Here is an 18877-nt window from a genome sequence, read left to right on the forward strand (position 1 = left end):
GGTTGGACTGGATGGCCTCCAAGGCCCCTTCAAAGAAGCCACGGCATTTTAGTTTGCAAGAACTGAGTAAGGTTGGGAATGATGGAATGTTTTAAGAGTCCCTAACCGGTTAGGGTTGCCCCAAGTTGAAAGCATTTGGGCAGAGCCCTCACTCCTGTCCTGTCCTGTCCTGCACCCGCAGGCGTGATAGTCTGCCTGAAGGCAGGAGGAGGAAGAGAATGTGGTGCCCCCCCCTAGAAAATAGAAAAGCAAGTCCATACCCTCAACAAGGAAAAGGAAAGGGAATAACCAGAATTTTCCTGACCTTCATTCATAGATTCAGCTTGAGATTTTGGTGACCTTGCTTCGTTCCTATCTTGAGTTTTGTCATGCCCTGTCCAGGAGACCCAGCAGGGGGATTCAAACTCCTCACCTCTGGCTCCGCAGCCAGAGATCTCCACCCTGGAGCTGCTATTAATTTCCAAGGTCTTGATTCCAACAGGTTGGCGACCTTGGGAGCTTTTGAAAGTCATTTATAAATGGGGTGGACACTGGAGCCAAATTATTTTTCCCCCGTGGGGGGGAACAGCCCTAGGGATTCGCAACCTCCAGAGTCCTCTCGTCGATATATTGCAAACCCAAAAAGCCGTGATTTCACATGGAGTTGAGCCATCTCACCTTCCTCTTTCTTCCTGCTGACTCACTTTTTCATCAGGTTTTTTACCTTCCCCGGGGGTGTTTTGGGTGCGCATGCGTGTGTGTGGTTTTTTTTAAGCATTTTAAAAGAGGGTGGGGTGGCACAACCTCTGGCATGCAGCTTCTCCCTAAAACATGCCAGTGCAGAATTCTTGATCTGTTCCAGTGCGCTTGCATCCAGTGACGAAGACTCGCTGAATGCAACACGCCTTCGCCAAGGAAAGGGAGGAAGGAGAAGCGTCGCTTTTCGAACCATGCTCTTCTTCTCCTATTTAACTTTGCCTCTCTGGAGCACGGCTCTTTCCAAATCACCTGCCTCGGGTAAGATTTTGGTCCTGCTTCTCTTTTGGACTGGGTCCCATCCTTTGATCCAAAACGAAGGATCTGCAAATCGAATTAAACCCATTTGAAGACTCAAATTACTCCTGCACTTTACGGGACTGGTCTCTTGAGTTTATTGATAAGATCCTAACCAGAGACTTAATCCTGCTTTGTTTTATTTTACAATAACTCGGTTAACTCAGGCATAACTAAATTAGATTAAGAGGCATAACTATAGTACTGTCTTGGCAGGGTTTATTATTTTATCATTACCAGCCTGTGGCCTCCACACTTAGTTGTGGATTGTAGGGCTCTGATGGAGTGTGTGAATGAAAGGAAATGAATAATTGTATAGTTTAATGGCACCAAGCGTTTGGAAAAGTGTAGATTTGGGAACACAGCCATTCCATTATTGCTGGGCATCGAAAATGCGGAGTGGCCATTTCATAAAAGTGAAGATTTTGTCATCATAAAGATGGTACGTCAAGAAAGGGTGGCCAGCGTAGGGCAATTGAAGTGAACTCAAATATGTGAAATTTCCTACCGTGGAAAATCCGAGGTTGATTTTTAAAAAAGAGAAAAGGGAAAGGGTTTTGTAAGGGTATAAATATGGACGAATAAGACATCAACAGTCATGACAGGCATCATCATAACAAGAAACTGGTCTGTTGATAGTACTGGGGCAGATTCATAGCAGCCGCAGAAAATCAACAATCGAATTTCCTCCTTAGACTTTTCGCTGGGTGAGAAAATATTTTCCTGCCTGCGTCCTGAACGTGCTTAGAGGCTCAATTGTGCTTTTGATGCTAGGTATTCTTCTTTTAAAACATGGATGTTTTTCTAGGCTTTTACAAGACAACATTTAAAGCTCTATCGATATAAAGCTTTTTTAAAAATTCTCATCAAAATAGGGTGGTTGGGATCCCAATACCATCGCAGGTGTGGTATGTGCCCCGGCCGGCACGGATCTTTTAAAAACAGGGTCACAGAGATGGGGTGGAAGCCCCATATTGATCGGAACGAGCCCGCTGGAGTTTTTCAAGTATTTTTTCCATCTTTTAAGCCAACAAAGCGGGGACCACACAACCCTTCGTAAAATACCATGAGCCGCTTTCCTACGACAGACGAGCATTTCATGAGATGCACCAGGAGGCAAAATCTGTGCGGCTGGAATTCGAAGCTTACCAAAGGTACAATTACAGCCAGGTTTTCCACTCCAACCCCCCCGCCTCAAATGATGTGAACTTTCCACAATCATCTCTGTGTTGGAGAGAGTACCCTTTATCACCCTTAAATTTCTGTATGGCTTTAACAACAACAACAAAAAAATAAAATGCTAGTAGAGTAGGGCTCCTGTACCCATCGGATCAGTGTATCCGCTGATTTACTTACCCACAGCCTGAAAAGATTAAAAGAAAAATCCTAGAAGTATATTATTTTAAAGGGGAAGGTACCAGAACTCGCCATTAGAGGGAGCCAGAGACCATGATTATATTTATCATGGCCTCTGGCTTCCTCTAATGGCCAATTATTTATTTTATTTATTTATTTGATTTTTACCCCGGCCCTCTAGACCACTGGTTCTTAACCTTGGGTTACTCAGGAGTTTTGGACTGCAACTCCCAGAAGCCTTCACCACCAACTGTGCTGGCTGGGGTTTCTGGGAGTTGCAGTTCAAAAACATCCGAGTATCAAAGGTTAAGAACCACTGCTCTAGACAACGTCTACTCGGGGCGGCTTACATCAGTTAAAACAAGTTTTAAAAAAAAAATTATTAAAAGAATACAAAATACACCTACTACTACAGAAAAAAACTATAAAATACAAAACAAAATAAGTTAAAACAAGTTTAAAAACATATAAAATGCATTTATACTAATTAGTTCTAAGCAACAGATTTCCAAGATGTTGATATACAAAAGAAAGAAAGAAAAGAAAAAGATAGAGAAAAAGAAAAAGAAAATCACTTAATTGACTGGGGGGTAGGCCTGTTTAAACAACCAAGTTTTTAATTGGCTTTTGAAAATTATGGTACCTTCACCTTTAGAAATATATACAGTATAGCATTCCCTAGAGAAATATATTTCCATAATGTTATTACCAGAACTCGTCACTAGGGAGAGATACATGGTATGTATAGCATTAACTATTAAAATAATGTTCACTACTATCCACATTTTTTAGTATCTACCGGGGGGAGGGAGGGAACCAATCCCTGGCAGATACAGGGTCCTCCTGTAATCTCACTTGCCTTGAGGCCAGCATCTTGTGGTGGAGAGTACCATCAGATCACTCCATGTTGCCGTCTTGGCTGTGTTTCCAGAGTCTTCCGGCTGCGACTGCGGAGGGACGCAAGCATTTTGGCAAGAGGCTTTGAGCTCATCACGAAGGGGACCTCAAGGCCGGTGGATGTCTCCTACCTTTACTCCGGTGACCTGGAAGGTGTGAAATGAATAATCACATCAGTTGGTGGCGGGAGAGGGAAAGTAAGGCCAGCTTCATAAAATCAAAGAGAAAGAATTACCCGTTTTGCGTCTTCCTATCTATCTCTCCCGGGTTCTCTCCCAGCTGATCCACGGCCTTCCTTCTGTTGGCCCCCAATTATTTTTCAACAGTTAATTATTTTTACAGTCTGACTTTTCTCCACTCGCTGTCCGTCGGCTGATCTATAAAGAGCACACGTCATAAACATTGAGAGTGAGCGTTATATTATAATGGAAACAAGTAGCCTAAAAAGATCCTAGTTTGGACACAATTACTTTTTTTTTAAAAGCCATTTTATTTATATAATTACACCCGGCCTCTCCACCCTGCTAGGGGAGATTATTTCAATTTGCAGTTATATCTTGAGAAGCAGAATGCAGAAAAGGCTTTTGGCCTCGCCGTTTACTTTTCGAGGTCAGGCTTCTAAGTCCTCAAGGCAATGAAAAGGTGGCCGACAGCATACACAGCTTTAAAAAACACACATCATTTTTCAACTACAAATCCCAGAATCCACAAGCCCTTTGGGGAAATTGGGACTTGTCATTCCAAACGATCAGGTCTTCCCCCTTCTCACCCCAAATGTTAGCTTTTCGTCGGTCCTGAATTTTGATATTTCCTTAAGGCTGAGATGATGATATTGAGACACAACCTTTCAACAGGGCAGCCAGGTTCGTTTTGCCATGGATCCCTCCTGAGTGGTCTTTTCGAAGGATTTATCCAGACACCAAATGGCACCTATTACATCGAATCTGCCGGGAGACTCCCCACCAATGCTGCCCCTCCGGGCCATTCCTTCATCCACCATGAGAGCGATTTAGGTGAATGTTGTCTTGCCGGGCATAACCGTCCTTTGGAAATGGAGAGTGGCTCCATGCACGTTCTTGATGGTTCTTCGTGGCCCGAACGGTCTCTCTGGTCCTTGGTACTATAGGATTTTGTGGCTGCCCTTGGTTTGTAGGGTCTTGATGCTTTAACGCTTCAGAGAGGAAAGCAAGGAGAATCCAGCTGTGCTTCGCAGACAAGCAAGCCCGAAGCTGCGCTCTGCTTTGCGGAGCAAGAAGTGGCGGCATGGAACTCCGCCGTGCTTTGCAGACCGGAAAGCCATCCTAAAGGGCTGGGGGCCAGTTTGCCGAGGAAGATGCGACACTGAGCTCTGCTTTGCAGGCTGGGAAATTGTGTCCTGGACCTAAGCTGTGGAGAGCGGCTACATAGAGAGCTAAGCTTCGCTTTGCAAACTGAGAAACGGTTACTTGAACCCGATCCATGCTTTGTAGACCAGGAAGCCATTGCACAGGGCTGAGTTCTGGGTTGCAGACCAGGGTGCGGGTTCTGTGGAACTGAGCTCTGCTTTGCAGCCGGGGAAAGTGGTAGCATAATAATAGGCTGTGCTTTGCCGACCAGAACGTTATTGCATGGGTCTGACTTCTGGCTTACAGCTTGGGACATCATTCCTCGGCAATGAGTTTTGCTTTGCAGACCAGGAAGTAGTGGTATGGAGCTGAGCTGCGGAAAAGGACTGCATATGGGGCTGGGCTTTGCTTTGCAAACCAAGAAATGCTTTCTATTGCATGAACCAGAGCTGTGCTCTGCAAACCGGGGCATGATGGCAGAAAACGGTGGCCGAGAGAATTGGCAGAGACCGATTCTGCGGATAAAAAGGGTCTTATTGTACTCTGTGAGATTTTGCCGTATGGCACCAACCTGATTCCGCAGCGCTTGTCCGTAATCTCCATGTCTCACTGTTAAGACTACAGACTTTGGCGAGACCTCGAATCGGCGTCTCTGGCTCGGGAAACGCACGAGCGTCTTCAGGATTTCCAGCAGGACCTCACAACGAAGGTGAGAAAGGGGTTGTCCATGTCATCTGCCCTCTCAAATGTATTCCGTTTGGAGTCACCTTCTGCGCATGGACTTCCTGGAGGCCCCATTATTTCTACCCGGGGGGCGGGGGAGAAACAGGCTGTGAGTTGGAGGAGATGAACTGGTGATGATGGATGATGATGATGAATATTACAAAAGTCTCTCCACGTATTCCTTCCATCTGCCCCAGCGGGTCTCTGGGCACATCTCTTTCAGAATCCCTGTTCCTTTTCTCACCCGCTCTGTTCAGCTTAATTTTTTTCTCCACAGTTGGGCAACACCCCACGCCATAAAAGAAGCCTAGATTATGCCAAGCAATCTTGTCTGCTCCACTTAAAAGCCGATTATCTTTTCTACCAGAGGTTTGGCTCTGTGGAAGCTGTCATTGCCCAGGTAAGGAAGGAATTGTCCCGACATGCTGTCTAGAGTGGAGCAAGAACCTCTCAGATTATTCCCACCACCACTCCATCCCAGGAGAGAGAAGGGAGAGAAAAAACTGAGATTTTTCTCCCCACAATTTCCATGCCCTCTTAAAAACAAGCAGTTTTAAAAGAATGTCCATCATTTCCCCATCACCAACAACATTCTGAGGTGGATCAGCCATTTTCTGTCAGTCCCGTAACGTCTTAGAACAACACAAGGCCCAGGAAGATGATGGCAAGGGGTCTGGAGGTGAGCTGGTTTTGGATAAGCAACCAGGAGCATATAGCTTGACAAAAGACCTGCCCCTGGTCAAAACCTAACTTTTTAAATATGCATTGATTCAACTCCTGTGTTTTTGGACTCACCTGCACTTCCAAATTTACTACCAAACCCCTGGCTGATGAGAGAGAGCTGATTTTATCATGGGAATGTGGGACGCATCCTGCCTTCCGCTGTTTAACTCTACCTTGTCTGCTGGACTCTGACCAGCAACAGCTCAGGGAACAAGGTTACCTGCTTCATGATCTTTCCCCAAACGGACCTCCCAAGAATTAAATTAGGAGTCTCTTCCATGCCCTGGTACTGAATTCTAATCTTGCTCCATTTTTCAGGGAATGGCCATTGCACTTAATGATATCAAGGATTTCCCTCCCCCTTACCCTTTTTTTCTTCTATCCTTAGATTGCCAGCTATGTAAAAGCGGTGAATGCCATCTACGAAGGGGTGGAATTTGATGGAATTGGGATGATAGACTTCAAAGTAAAGACAGTTACAGTAAGATGGGTCCCACCTGTTCAGGTGGATTCCTAGTAGACACTGCGCGACTGGACTTTTCCTTTCCTTCCTTTCTGACGCAGTGTGGCATGTAGCGGACAGAGTAACGGACGAAGACTCTAGAGTCCAAAAGAGCAAAAGGGTGGGGTACTCCCCCCAAAAATGTATTATTTTATGTTTCACTCTTTTGTCTTACTTACCATTTCTTCTCTCACTGGCTATCAAATCGCCCAGGAAATTTTCCTGGTCACATCCCTAGTTTCCACCCATTTGCAGGTCATTGAAGAAGACGACCAGGCGGCCCCACCCTTCATCGGGCCCGAAATGCTCCTGATGCTTCATTCCAGGTCCAACTGGAACAGATACTGTCTGTCTTTCCTCTTGACAGACAGAGACTACAGCGGCGTCTTAGGGATTGCGTTTAATGGACAACCTGGTAAGGAATTGGGGGGGGGGCATCTGGTAATTTCTCTAGCACTTCCAACGGCATGGCAGGGGGTTCTTTCTCAGTTCTTCCTGGAAAGAGCCAACCTACCAACCAAGCGAGGGCTTCACAGCATGGTGAGGGATCAAGATCGTAGGGGGGAAGGCCTGGAGGGCACCAGCGTGGTTGGACTTCAGGCGGCAGATTTTCAGAGGTGACAGCAGCGTACTGGAAGAGACACCTGGGGTAGGATTCCAGCCCAGGGGAAGGGGGCTAAAGAAAGACTCACCTACCCACCCTCACAAAAATCAAAAGATCTTGCAAGCAGCTCTGGAGCGTCTTGAAAATGGCTGCCCCTTCCCCTCCTCCTCCACAGGCGACTCAGGCGGGATTTGCTCCAAGCATCGGGTCTTCCAGGGCCAAGAGGCATCCTTGAACACGGGTCTGATCACGCTGCAGAAATATGGGCAGCTCCTGCCGCCGAGATTGGTTCACATCACGCTGGCGCATGAGCTTGGGCACAGCCTGGGGGCTGAGGTGAGTCCTTCCTTCCTTCCTTCCTTCCTTCCTTCCTTCCTTCCTTCCTTCCTTCCTTCCTTCCTTCCTTCCTTCCTTCCTTCCTTCCATCCATCCATCCATCCATCCATCCATCCATCCATCCATCCATCCATCCATCCATCCATCCATCCATCCATCCATCCATCCATCCATCCACTCCTTCCTTCAGTCATCCATCATCAGCTCCTTCCTTCCATCCATCCATCGTAAGCTCCTTCCTTTCTCTATCCATCATCAGCTCCTTCCTTCCTTCCGTCCTTCCTCATCTCCTCCTTCCTGCATGGCCTTAAAATTTACCTGAACTCACCTCAGAGTCAAGAGTAAGGTTAGCCGTCCGGGTCTCTCGTCCGCTCAACGTGGACTCCCGCTCTGCAGGATTGTTTGTCACTGAATTACTTGAGAGGCAAGCTAGGTATGAGCTGCTTTATTTAACAAACTCCTACTCTGACTTTCAACCAGAAAAGGAAAGAGGAAAGGGGACTCAAGAGCAGCCTACGAAGAGAGTAAAGAGAGCAAGCCCACTTAGGGATATGCAAGAAACGAATTCCGGCACTCAGCACATGCTTGGAGGAGCTCTCTATTGCTTACTGCAAACTGCACTGATAGTGCAGCGCTCTGCTAAACCTTGTGTGCCTGCAGGCTGCCCCGATCTCCACTCCAGACGTTTATGGTGTCTCTTTCGGGTTTATTTCCCCCCCTTTTTTTTTAAAGCACGATGAAAGCAAAGCATGTTCCCATTTCGCCCTCGACACCTCCGATGGGAAGTACCTGATGTTCGGCTACGCCACGGACGGCGGCCAGTTCAATAATGACAAATTCTCACCTTGCAGCCGGGCCTACATTGCCGAGATCCTGAGGCAAAAGAAAGACCTTTGTTTTGCTGGTAAAAAAATGTCCTGCGTGTTAAAGCTTGCTTCCCCCACTACAGTGCCCATTATCCCCACTCCCTTGCCAGTTGGGGAGAATTCTGGGCTTTGTAATACGGAATGCTTCCTGGGAGAGACCGCCTTTCCCAGATGCAGCTTTCTCCCCCTTCAGAGACCGACCGCCCCATCTGTGGGAATCGGATCGTGGATGCGGGAGAGGAGTGCGATGTCGGAAACCAAGGTGCGGATCCCTGTTGCTACGGCGCCGCGGAGCCCAGTGGGATCCGGTGTCGGCTGAAGCCAGGAGCTCTATGCAGGTAGGAATGGCTTGCCATGGGGTTGCCTTCCTGTCGGGCCTCCAGACCTTGAATAGGAATCTTTAAATTGCAATTAATTACCGTTATGGGTCCAATCTGCCCGGTAAAGCACTGTTGTTATGTCACAGTTACAACTTTAAAGTAACAAATTACTTCCATGTCACTCAAGAATAACTAGTTACTACTTAGTTACTTTCCCTGCAAAACATCAGGACATTTTGTGCGGGATTTCCTGGCCACTGCCTCCAGATGCAAGAGAAAAGGGGGGGGGGATGAAAATGAATACCTAAAAGAAGAGAAAGATCCGTCCCCTTCTTCCTTTTCACAGCCCCAGCCAGGGAGTTTGCTGCACTCACGCATGCATCCCCAGACCCCGGGGCCACGTTTGCCAAGAGGAGACCGACTGCGCTTCAGAAAGCATCTGCTCCGGCTTGGAGGCCAAATGCCCGGCACCCCTGCCAAAAGCCAACCTCACCCTCTGTGGGATGGGGTCCCGGGTGTGTTTGGACGGGGTGAGTCCTGCGGGTGTGAAATCGGTCGGCCCCTGTTGATGGGTGGAGGCTCAGAGGGAGCCTCCCTCTCCAGGAACTGTCCATCTTTGAGATCAAGAAAGCAAAATCCCATCAGGTAGGCAAAGTCTTTTGGGTGGGCTTGCCGGAAGGAATTAGTTACTGTGGGAAAATTCACATGTTTGGACTAATAATCTCGGTAGTTTTAAGGGTCAGATCATACTTCTGCACTATTAAAGAGCAGGCCGGGTAGGTGGGGCTCGTCAGCCATGGAAGGCAGCCCATCTAGGAGAAGGAAAACTCTTGATTTCAAACCTCCACTGCCTTGTGGCTATATCCACTGATGGAAAAGGCTTCAGGAGTTAACCTTGAGGCAAAATCCGGAGCTGGAGTCCCGGAGGCAGCATGTGTCGTTCTGCCAACTCCTGCGACATTGCTGGAACCAGTTGTATTGGCTCTTGCCTTTCCATTGGATCATTTCAGCAATGTGGAGAGGGGGGATCTGCTGTTTGGGTAACAGCCTATCCTCCATATTACCTTACCCGGGCTTCATGCTCTGGAGGGGACACTCCTCGATTCAGAGCATGTTACCATAGTCTCTCAAGACTGAAGGATGCCTATGCCTCGGTAGTATCCCAAGTGAATCGGGGTGCTGGAGTTCCTCCTGCAGTTCAGTCCGAGAGAGAAAAGCTCCTTTTTCAAACCCTCCAAGTGGCTAAATTTTCTTCCTCTTTTCTCCTCTCTCCTCCTTTTAGCTCTGCGCGGGCTCCCTCTGCATCCGGCACGGATTGGAGCCGTGCGATGGGGCCTCAGCTTCCCCGCACAAGAGATGCCAGCTTTATTGCCGTCAGCCAGGTCTGAATTTTTCATTTTACACTCCTTGCCTCCCTCCCTTTCTTTTCCGGGCAGCTGGTGGCTGTCAAGAAGGTCTCTGCAAACTTAGGGTGAGAAAACCCAGGAGAAAAACCCGCTCGCTTTCGCTTACACACAAGTAAAATACATAACACCTGAGATACTGTTCTCCTTACTTTTCTCATTATTTACCCAAAAATACAAGACATAGTCTTGGACTGGCATTTTATAACAGGAACAAGTTTTAATCAAAAAACCAAGTATCCATTCAGTATCAGTCTAATAGGCACACTGTTCCTAATATTGCCAGCTTTTCGCAGGCTCTGGTGGTGTGATTTTAGAAATCTGCAGCTGATTATAATATTTTAGGAAATTCCACGGCATTTCCCCCAATGCTCCAATGATGATGAGCACCCCTGAAATAGGTCCCATCCACAAGCAAAAGACTGTTCTTCTGTCGGATCTCTGTGTTTTGTTAAATTTTTTTATCATCAACTCTGGCATCCCATGGAATTGCAATGTCGGTAATCCAGCACTTGCTTTGTTCTATTTCTACTAAGTCTGGTGTGTTACGCTCAAGGTGGCTTGTCTGTGACTCTGAAAATCCCCCAAGATCATAATTTGGTTATTTTCTGACGCCTTTTCTATTATTATACAAATGTATAAAAGAATTGTATAAAGTATACAAATGCTAAAAAGTATAGAGTATACAAATGCTAAAAAGAATTAAACAAGTATTTAACTTTTGCCAACTATATTATTATTATTATTATTATTATTATTATTATTATTATTATTATTATTATTATTATTATTACACAGTCCACTAAATGTTGGTTGCACTTCTTGACTATCAGATCATTTCCATAAATATGTGCTGCTCCAAGAGAGAAAGTCTACTGCAGTTGGTGTATCATGATATCATCATCATGATCAGTGGTTCTTAACGTGGGCGATAATGTCCCCCAGGGGGCGATTTCATTTTTCAGGAGGGCGGTAGAACTAAAAGGGGCGGTGTGGGGGCGCTGGAGCAGAAGGGGGGCAATAGGGGGGCGCTGGAGCAAGCCAAACCTGTGAAGATGGCTGCAGCCTTTTTACAGTGTGCATGAATATATATTTTCCTACAATTTTAATTTAGTTTCAGACTTTTTGTCTTGAAATTTTTAGTTCCTGCATTTGTTTTTATGCCCTTTTTATATTTCATCTTGCGTCTTAAAATTCACTTGCAACTAAATCATTAAATGTTACTTTTTGGGGGGCATTTCATTTTCTTGGAATTTAATTTTGTTTTCAGGGGTCATTGGATTTAAGTGTCTTAAATAAATAAATAAATAAATAAATAAATAAATAAATAAATAAATAAATAAATAAAAGATATCATCACCGCGGGGAGGGGGGCGATGATAACTTCCTCAATGGCTCAAGGGGGCGTTTCTTTCAAAAAGGTTAAGAACCACTGATCATGATGGATCCTGGCCTCTGTTGTATGCCTATTGATTTCCTAGCTTATGGAAACATACTGGTTACAACAGAACAAACAAATCACACCAGCAGCATGCTTTTTTTCTTAATTTTTGCTTCCAATGAAACTTAGAAAGTGACTTTTTAAAAGTCATTTGTTGGTCTTCTTTGTTACAACTTTTGAAAAGTAATCTGTTGATGCTACTGGTTACAAAGCTGGTGGGGGAGTAACTAATTTCTTGTGCTTGGGGGTTTTTTGGGGGAGGGGGTTGGCCCGAGAGGAGAAATCGTTAAGGTTGATCAAAACCTGAAATGTTCCTGCCAAGATACAGTACCTTAAAAAAAAAAAAAAAACCAACCAACCAACCAACAAGGGCTTCAAAGTGCCTTGCAAAAGTCAGCTTAAAAAGTAATTGCAAAAAGTTAACTTACATCAGGAACTTGGGTCTTGCTCACTGTCACCTCTGAATTACAAACCACATCCCTTTAGAGATAACACGTTCTTTCCCAGCTGTACTTACCCAAAAGATAAAGATTGTACAAACTGCTGAGTGGGCTAAACCACAATTTCAAAAAAACACAGATTCGTGGACTCCTTGATTCTTTCTTTCTCCCTCTCTCTTCCCACCCCAAATGGCTCTTCCAGGACGGGCCGAAACCTGCGCCGGTGCAGGTTCTCCCGCCTGGGGCCAATTCTTCAACGGCTCGGACATCCCGCTCATCCCCGGCTCCCCGTGCGGCGACAAGACCGGCTACTGTGACCATTTCCACATCTGCCGTTTCGTGGACGAAGACGGGCCTATTGCCCGCGTGAAAAATTTCATCTTGGACCTCATTGAGATGGAAGACGTCGCCACGTGGATGAAGGTGAGTCCAGGCACGGCAGCCGTCCAGCAGGCGTTTCTGGAAACCAAGATTCTAGTCTTTATTCAATCAAGAAAGTCCCCGGGTGAGTTTAAAGCAGGGTTTCAGGATAAAGAGCCAGGCTTAACATCTTACGAAGGAGAAGAGATGCAAACACAGCTGACAAAAAGATCCATTTCTAGTCCTCAAGGCTTCAGTGAGGAGTGGTTTCCAGTTTGGGGCATTGGGGTGATCATACAGCCCCTAAAAGCCCTACAGGCATCACCCTTGCTCAGCCAGACCCTTGGTGTGTGCTTTAACACCGGCACTGTTTCACAAGGAACCCCTTAAGAGCGCAGCAGAGTGGAGAACAAGATGCACGACTCATGTACCCAATTACAGCCAGAAGTTTCCAAAAGTTTACGTTTTGGGGTCACAAAAATGTAACAAAGCCCGCAATATAGTCACACTGTATGCAGTAAACACACACAGCCATTAGAGGGCATCTCAATCTAAGAACCTATAATGAGTGCAGTCACTAGGGGGCACATATATTCATTTTTTTAAAATGGGAAGCCTTTGGCAGGCTGTGGTATACAGATGGGTCCACCAGGGGTCATCTCTATATAAATCGTCTGGGCTTGTAATTTCTTATATGGTCCCGCCCTCTTGGAAAGGAACTGAATCATGCTTTTTTTTCCAATTAAAAAAAGCCAAATTCCTTAAACAGATTCACTCCGCCCTACTCCACTTATTTTTGAGGTGGTGAAATACAGCCCAAGGGGCGTGTGAGAGTGGATAGATGACTACCCTGCACATTGTTGCGGTCCACCCTTGAAGACAGCACAGAAATGAGGTTCTGGGCTAGCATTCATGTCCTGCTCTCGACTACGAGCAACCAGCTCGTGCAACATGTACAAGCTGTCACCGTTCTGGTTGGACTTCCAGTCTTACTTTGCCTCCTTCCAAATCCCATTTGGGATGTTGGCGCACAGGGCCATTGGGTGAGAAAACATCTCTCCCGAGCCTTAATTCTGACGATCCCCTCTCTCCGTCTGCAGACACATTGGTGGGCTGTGCTTCTAATGGTTTTGACCTTAGCAGCCATGATGGCTGGGACCATCCTTCTTTTCGGACGGACAGTCGATACCCAAACAGGTGAGTCTGTACACGGACCTGTCACTCTTGCAAACGTACTGTATTTGCCAGTGTATAAGGCGACTGGGTGTATAAGACGACCCCCCAACATTTCCACTCAAAATGTAGAGTTTGTTATATACTTGCTGTATAAGACTACCCCCTCTTCTGCATGCGTGATTCTGGTTCCTTTTGCTGGGAGAGAGCGAGGGTTTCCTGGAAGAAGGACAGCATCAGCGCCGAACAGCAGACTGTCGGGAAGCAGCAGAGAGGCGGCAGCCATTTTCGAGAGGCGGCAGCCATGTGGTCGCATCTCAAAATGGCTGCCTCCTCTCTGCTGTTCCCGACAGTCAGCTGTTTGGCGCTAGAGTCAGGCTATTCCCAGGCTAGGAGTGGGGCTCTACTCGGTCTAACTACCAGTTAAGTGACTTCGCTGGGAGAGAGGGCTTGCTGGACATGCACCCGGCGTACAAGACGCCCCCCCCCACTTGGAGGCATGTTTTTCAGGGCCAAAAAGTCATCTTGTACGCTGGCAAATATGGTACAGTAAATGAATTTCAGACCCACGCCAATCACTGCATGAGAAAAGAACTGTTTCAGATTCAACCACCCAGGGAAGAAAGAGGTGATGCAGAGCCCGGGAAGTCTATGTTATTGTTGTTTCTTCAAAAACATCTCAATTTCCCCATCCAGATTCTCAGAATTTTAATCCAATGTGTTGACTTTCCCATAAATCATGGAACTATCAGGGTGCAACTCCCATGGTTACCGGCAACTACAGTGGGGTCTTGACTTAAGAACGGCTCGAGTTAAGAACATTTTGACTTAAGAACCACTCTCATAAGAAAATATTGACTTGACTTACATACTTAGATTTGAGTTAAGAACTGAAAAAAACCGATGTGGGAGGCAGGGAAAGTGCAAAATTTGAACTTTCAGTTAACTGTTGGCCAGTGAAAAGGGTGCCTGTCTGCTTCCTCACTCCTCCCAGCGTTTAGAGAGTGGATTGGGAGACAGTCTTCAGACTGCCTGGTACTGTACTGCCTGGACTGTATTTTCCCTGCCTTCCCTGAACCTTTCTTGACCTAAGAAAAAAAAGAAACAAAATGTCCCCCTCTAGTGGTCGAAGGCGGAATAGCAGCTTCCCATTAGTTTCTATGGATGGAAAAGAGCAGATACGGATCAAATGGTTCTCAATGCATTCCTATGGGAAATGCAGATTTGACCTGAGAACTTTTTGACTTGAGAACCGCCTTCCAATACGGATTAAGTTCTCAAGTCAAGACCCCACTGTAATTACTTTTTGCTGGAATGAAGGTGTAAGAGTTTCATTTCAAAGGTAATGTAACAGGATTGAGTGACTTTCCTTCTCCAGCGATAATTCTAAGAGCAGGCAGATTGACTGTTACTTTAAGATGAACACTCCCCTCCACTACCTTTGTAACCTTAATTCCTCGATTATTATTGGTTTATTTGTAGAGGAAAAGGCCATGAGGGAGTCCAAGAAAAAAGGAACTTCCGAGCAACAACCTGCACAGCCACCCCACTTTTTCTACTGGGAACGCGAGGAGATTTACATCCAAACGATGCATGAGGAATACGAGACCATAATCTAGAGCTGGACGCACCTGTAAGGGGCGGAAAAAACTTTTCGCAGCCCAAAAAGAAGCATAGCAGCACCCCCTGTAAGGTTGACACACTGGGACATTGTGACACGAGAAGCTGAAAAGCATTCTTTTGCATTTCAACCGTGTTCTGTACAGTCGTTTTCCCTAAAGCACCACAGAAAACCCAATAAATTTATTCTCCTTTACCTCTGGGATAGTTTGGTTTTTTTCATTTTTCCCCTCCTTCAACATAAAATCTGGGGCAAATTTTGCCACCATCAATGTGTCCCCACTGTGGGGGGAGATGATGGCATTAGCACCGTTGTCAGAAAAGGCAAGAAATTCACAAGAACGTCATCGGCTTGGTCTTAAATGCAATCCTCCTGACCTTCTGGACTCCTCCATTCCAGGCATTCGGCCTGACAGACGCCCTTTGACCGCGACCCAAATGTGGCTCGCCTGGAGAAAAAGGCCTGAAAGGGAAGGCTTGCATGGCTTAGCTTCCTGTTCAAACAGGAAGTTGCCCCAAAGCAACTTCTTCGTTTTCTAGTAGGTAGCATTCAGCTTCTCTAAGGCCATGTGGCCTGCCAGCTAGGCCTTTCCTCCAGGCGAGCCACATTTTGGGATCCATAGATGGGAGGTCTGTCAGGGGGAGCTACCCAAATAAGGATCAGGGAGTCTGTCGGACAAAAGGAAATCCACCCCACGAACTTTTCCCAACTTTTAATATATGGGAATTCTCACTGGGATCAGAAAATAGCTCCTAGGTCTTCAATGCAAGATGGTGGCTCCCCCCCCCCCCCCCGTTAAAGTTAGGGGCCTGAAGGTGGATGGGGCAGTCCGGAAGAGTGGATCAAAGCAAGGGGTTGCTGCACAAGCCCTGTCTTCTGTCTGACGGCCCCAAAATGAATTGGGCAAAAAACCCGCCCCCGGCTGGTCGCAAGCCGGCTCTGATCTTGGTGAGGGCCTTTCAGCGGCATCGAAGTAACCCAGCAACAAAATTTAAACCGGACTTAAAGCAAGAGAACTCTCAAACCCAGGGAGCTCAACGGCCCTTTCCAAGTCTTTTTATTGGAGCCCTTTAGGAGCGGGGCCCTTCCCCAGCTGTGGGCGCCGAGAATCTGCCCCTGCGATGCCAAGAGAAGCCTCCAGTTTCTGTGTTGGATGGTTTCATTTGGCGAGATCCTTCACATACTTCCAGCCGTACTGAGTGTACTCCGTGGCCCGGGTGGGGGCCGCCGAGAGCGCCCCGATGATGGTCCGAACCCCTGGAAAAAAAGCCAACAGACCTAAAACTAGAGAACAAGTGGAACCCGCCACAAAAGCTTGCTTAGATTTTCTTGTTGTGGGATTGCCAGCCGCACCCCGTGCCACGATACCCCATTCCGTTCACTCTTCCTCCAAATGAGTTTATCTTAAATGTTTTTACCCCGCCTTTGTCCTTAAAAGGATCAAACAAATTAAATGGCTGTGATGGGTAAAAGCTTAGGGGGGAAATCAGGAGTGGACTCGTGTACTGTGGAACTGGAGGGAGATGTTTCCTTGAAGTTGCAGATCATAGGGCCCCCAGCCAGAACCCACACCCTGTGGGGCCACATCCTCTTTTTAAAAACCCTTTTAAAAAAACACCAAATCTTACCCGAGTTCCAGGAATTGCAGAGAGAAAATTCAGTTTTCGGAACAGCTGGAAGCTGGTGAAACAAACAAACAAAAACACGGTCAAAAGGGTGGGAAAAATCAAGAAACAGGCAGACTCCCTGGAAAGACATGGTGCTTGCTCGAGGTTTTAAGGAAACACCCAACTATTTACATTTCAAAAATTGAATAATTCTGAAATGGCTTCTTGTTTTTCATTCTTGTTTCTTTTAATGAACCTGTGAGCTACCTTGAGTTGCACCACGGGGAGAAAGCCAGCCTAGAAGTGGTACAAATAAAGTAAATAAATACTTTTGAACATCTATACTGCCTCCAGATCCTCTTCCTTAAGCAGACCAAAGAGGTCTCTGGAGCCAGAGGTTGAACCCCCCCCCCAATCCTCCTTGACAGGGGCTGGACTGGATGACCTCTAAGCTCCCTTTCCAGCTTGGCCGTTTGAAGAAGGAAACCCAATCTGGACAGGCACCAGGCTCCTGAATCGACCCAGCTGTGCCATTCCCGGTGCCGAAACATCCAGCCCTTGGGTCCGGCACGAAAGGAGGCCGACCCGCCTCCCTCAGGGCTTACCTGCCAGCCAAAATAGGCCACCCACTCCTCCAGGGCTGGGGGGAGCGCCTCTTTGGCCTTCCGGAGGGCCTGAGCCCCTTGCTCGCCCCCTCGGAGAAGCCCCTGGTCATAAACCACGTAGACGGCGCCGCCAGCTAGGGCGCCTTTGGCCAGGAACCTGAGATGGAGAGAAGCCAGGTTGAGACCGGGGCAGAGAGAAAAAAACACAACATACCACACACATCCGCTTTCCAGGATTTGCACGTGCAACCGTTCGAACAGGACACTTCCAGAGCGAGGAGGCTGGAGGGGGATCCAAAAGATCATCTAGTCCACCCCCCCTAGGCTCGTAAGGTGGGAAAGCCCCAACTCACTGGGTGTGTGTGTGTGAAGAGGGGGTGAAGAGGATCCCAGGAGAAAATAAATAAATAAATAAATAAGTAAATAAGTAAATAAATTAATAATAATAATAATAATAATAATAATAATAATAATAATAATAATAATAATAATAATAATAATAATAATAATAATAATAATAATAATAATAATAATAATAATACAGTAATCACATGGCAATAGTAATAATAATAATAATCCTGAGCGCCATGGACAATTTTGGTGTGTGTTTCTGGGGTTTTAAAGGTATCATCAAACTCAGAAGTGTTTCACTATCCTCCTGGGTTTTTTTTGGGGGGGGTTTCAGCTGGCCCAAGTGCCCCCCCAGGCTGGCTCTTCTCCTGGGTAGGATTCAAACTCCGAACCTCTGCAGCCCCAGCCCATCAAGAGCAATCCTCCACCTGGGACCGTCCTCTTCAAGGCCAGCCCCTCTGGCTGGAAGGCCTCCCCCCCCCCCCCAAAATGTCATTAGCAGCCCGTTGGCTGTTATTGATTTTCAATTTCCTGCTCATTTCCTGGGGGTCCAACAGATCTCGAGATCTGCTTGAGAACCCAAGGTTAGAAGGGCAACCTTGCCTTTGCAAAACCTGGGGGCGGAAGCCCCCCCCCCACGAAAACTTCCTCACGAAGGGCTGCCAAAGAAGGAGCAAAATCAATAAAATAGAATAAATGAGAATTAAGTGTGTTAGGGCAGGGTTTGCAAAAGGGGAAACGGTTAAAAATATATTTAAAAACAAACCCCTTCCACACCAGAGGAGGATCCTTGTGAGCTTGGATAGGCTCGTCCCTTAATTGCTTCCCCTCCCCCTCATTTTAAACATTGGAGTTTAAATTAACGATAATCAAAATATGAATTGTAGAAAGATCGCCCGCCCGACTCACTTCACCAGAGGGACGACGCGCGGCGTCATTGTGGAGCGAAAGCTGCTGCTTCTGCCGCGCGCTCAAGGGCAGGTCGGCGCCCGGCCGCACCGCTTTCAATTCTCGCGAGGCCTTCCGAGATTGGCGGACCGAGCCGCGCCCACAGCGGTCGTTACCGCGTTTTACTATCCGATGCCGGGACGAGTAGGGTGGGGAATACCAATGGAAGGAAAAAAATTAACTAACGCAAATAAAGCATTCCCTTTCACTCCCGGCAGCGGCAAACAAGCTTTTCCCTTCGTTT

General features: G+C 46.8%; 2 protein-coding genes across 2 annotated transcripts; one reads left to right on the plus strand and one right to left on the minus strand.

Annotated features, from left to right (window-relative positions):
* Window positions 1-3179: 3179 nt before the first annotated feature.
* LOC110079237 (disintegrin and metalloproteinase domain-containing protein 10) lies at window positions 3180-15317 on the plus strand (the record flags this gene model as incomplete). Its single annotated transcript, XM_078379094.1, has 14 exons — window positions 3180-3438; window positions 4140-4386; window positions 5235-5319; window positions 5611-5733; window positions 6445-6537; window positions 6814-6973; window positions 7338-7498; window positions 8231-8402; window positions 8558-8702; window positions 9031-9214; window positions 9967-10066; window positions 12171-12391; window positions 13429-13525; window positions 14984-15317. Coding segments are annotated over 14 exons (2184 nt in total), but the record flags the coding sequence as incomplete, so codon positions are not given.
* Window positions 15318-16156: 839 nt separating this feature from the next.
* MICOS13 (mitochondrial contact site and cristae organizing system subunit 13) lies at window positions 16157-18865 on the minus strand. The gene is made up of 4 exons (XM_020794204.3): window positions 18595-18865; window positions 17335-17491; window positions 16751-16802; window positions 16157-16379 (listed from the first exon to the last, which is right to left on the minus strand). Exons 1-4 carry the CDS (start codon window positions 18621-18623, stop codon window positions 16282-16284), a joined length of 336 nt encoding a protein of 111 aa, XP_020649863.3. The 5' UTR covers window positions 18624-18865; the 3' UTR covers window positions 16157-16281.
* Window positions 18866-18877: the final 12 nt, after the last annotated feature.

This window comes from Pogona vitticeps, chromosome 7 (genome assembly GCF_051106095.1).
Source record: "Pogona vitticeps strain Pit_001003342236 chromosome 7, PviZW2.1, whole genome shotgun sequence".
NCBI lineage: Eukaryota > Metazoa > Chordata > Lepidosauria > Squamata > Agamidae > Pogona > Pogona vitticeps.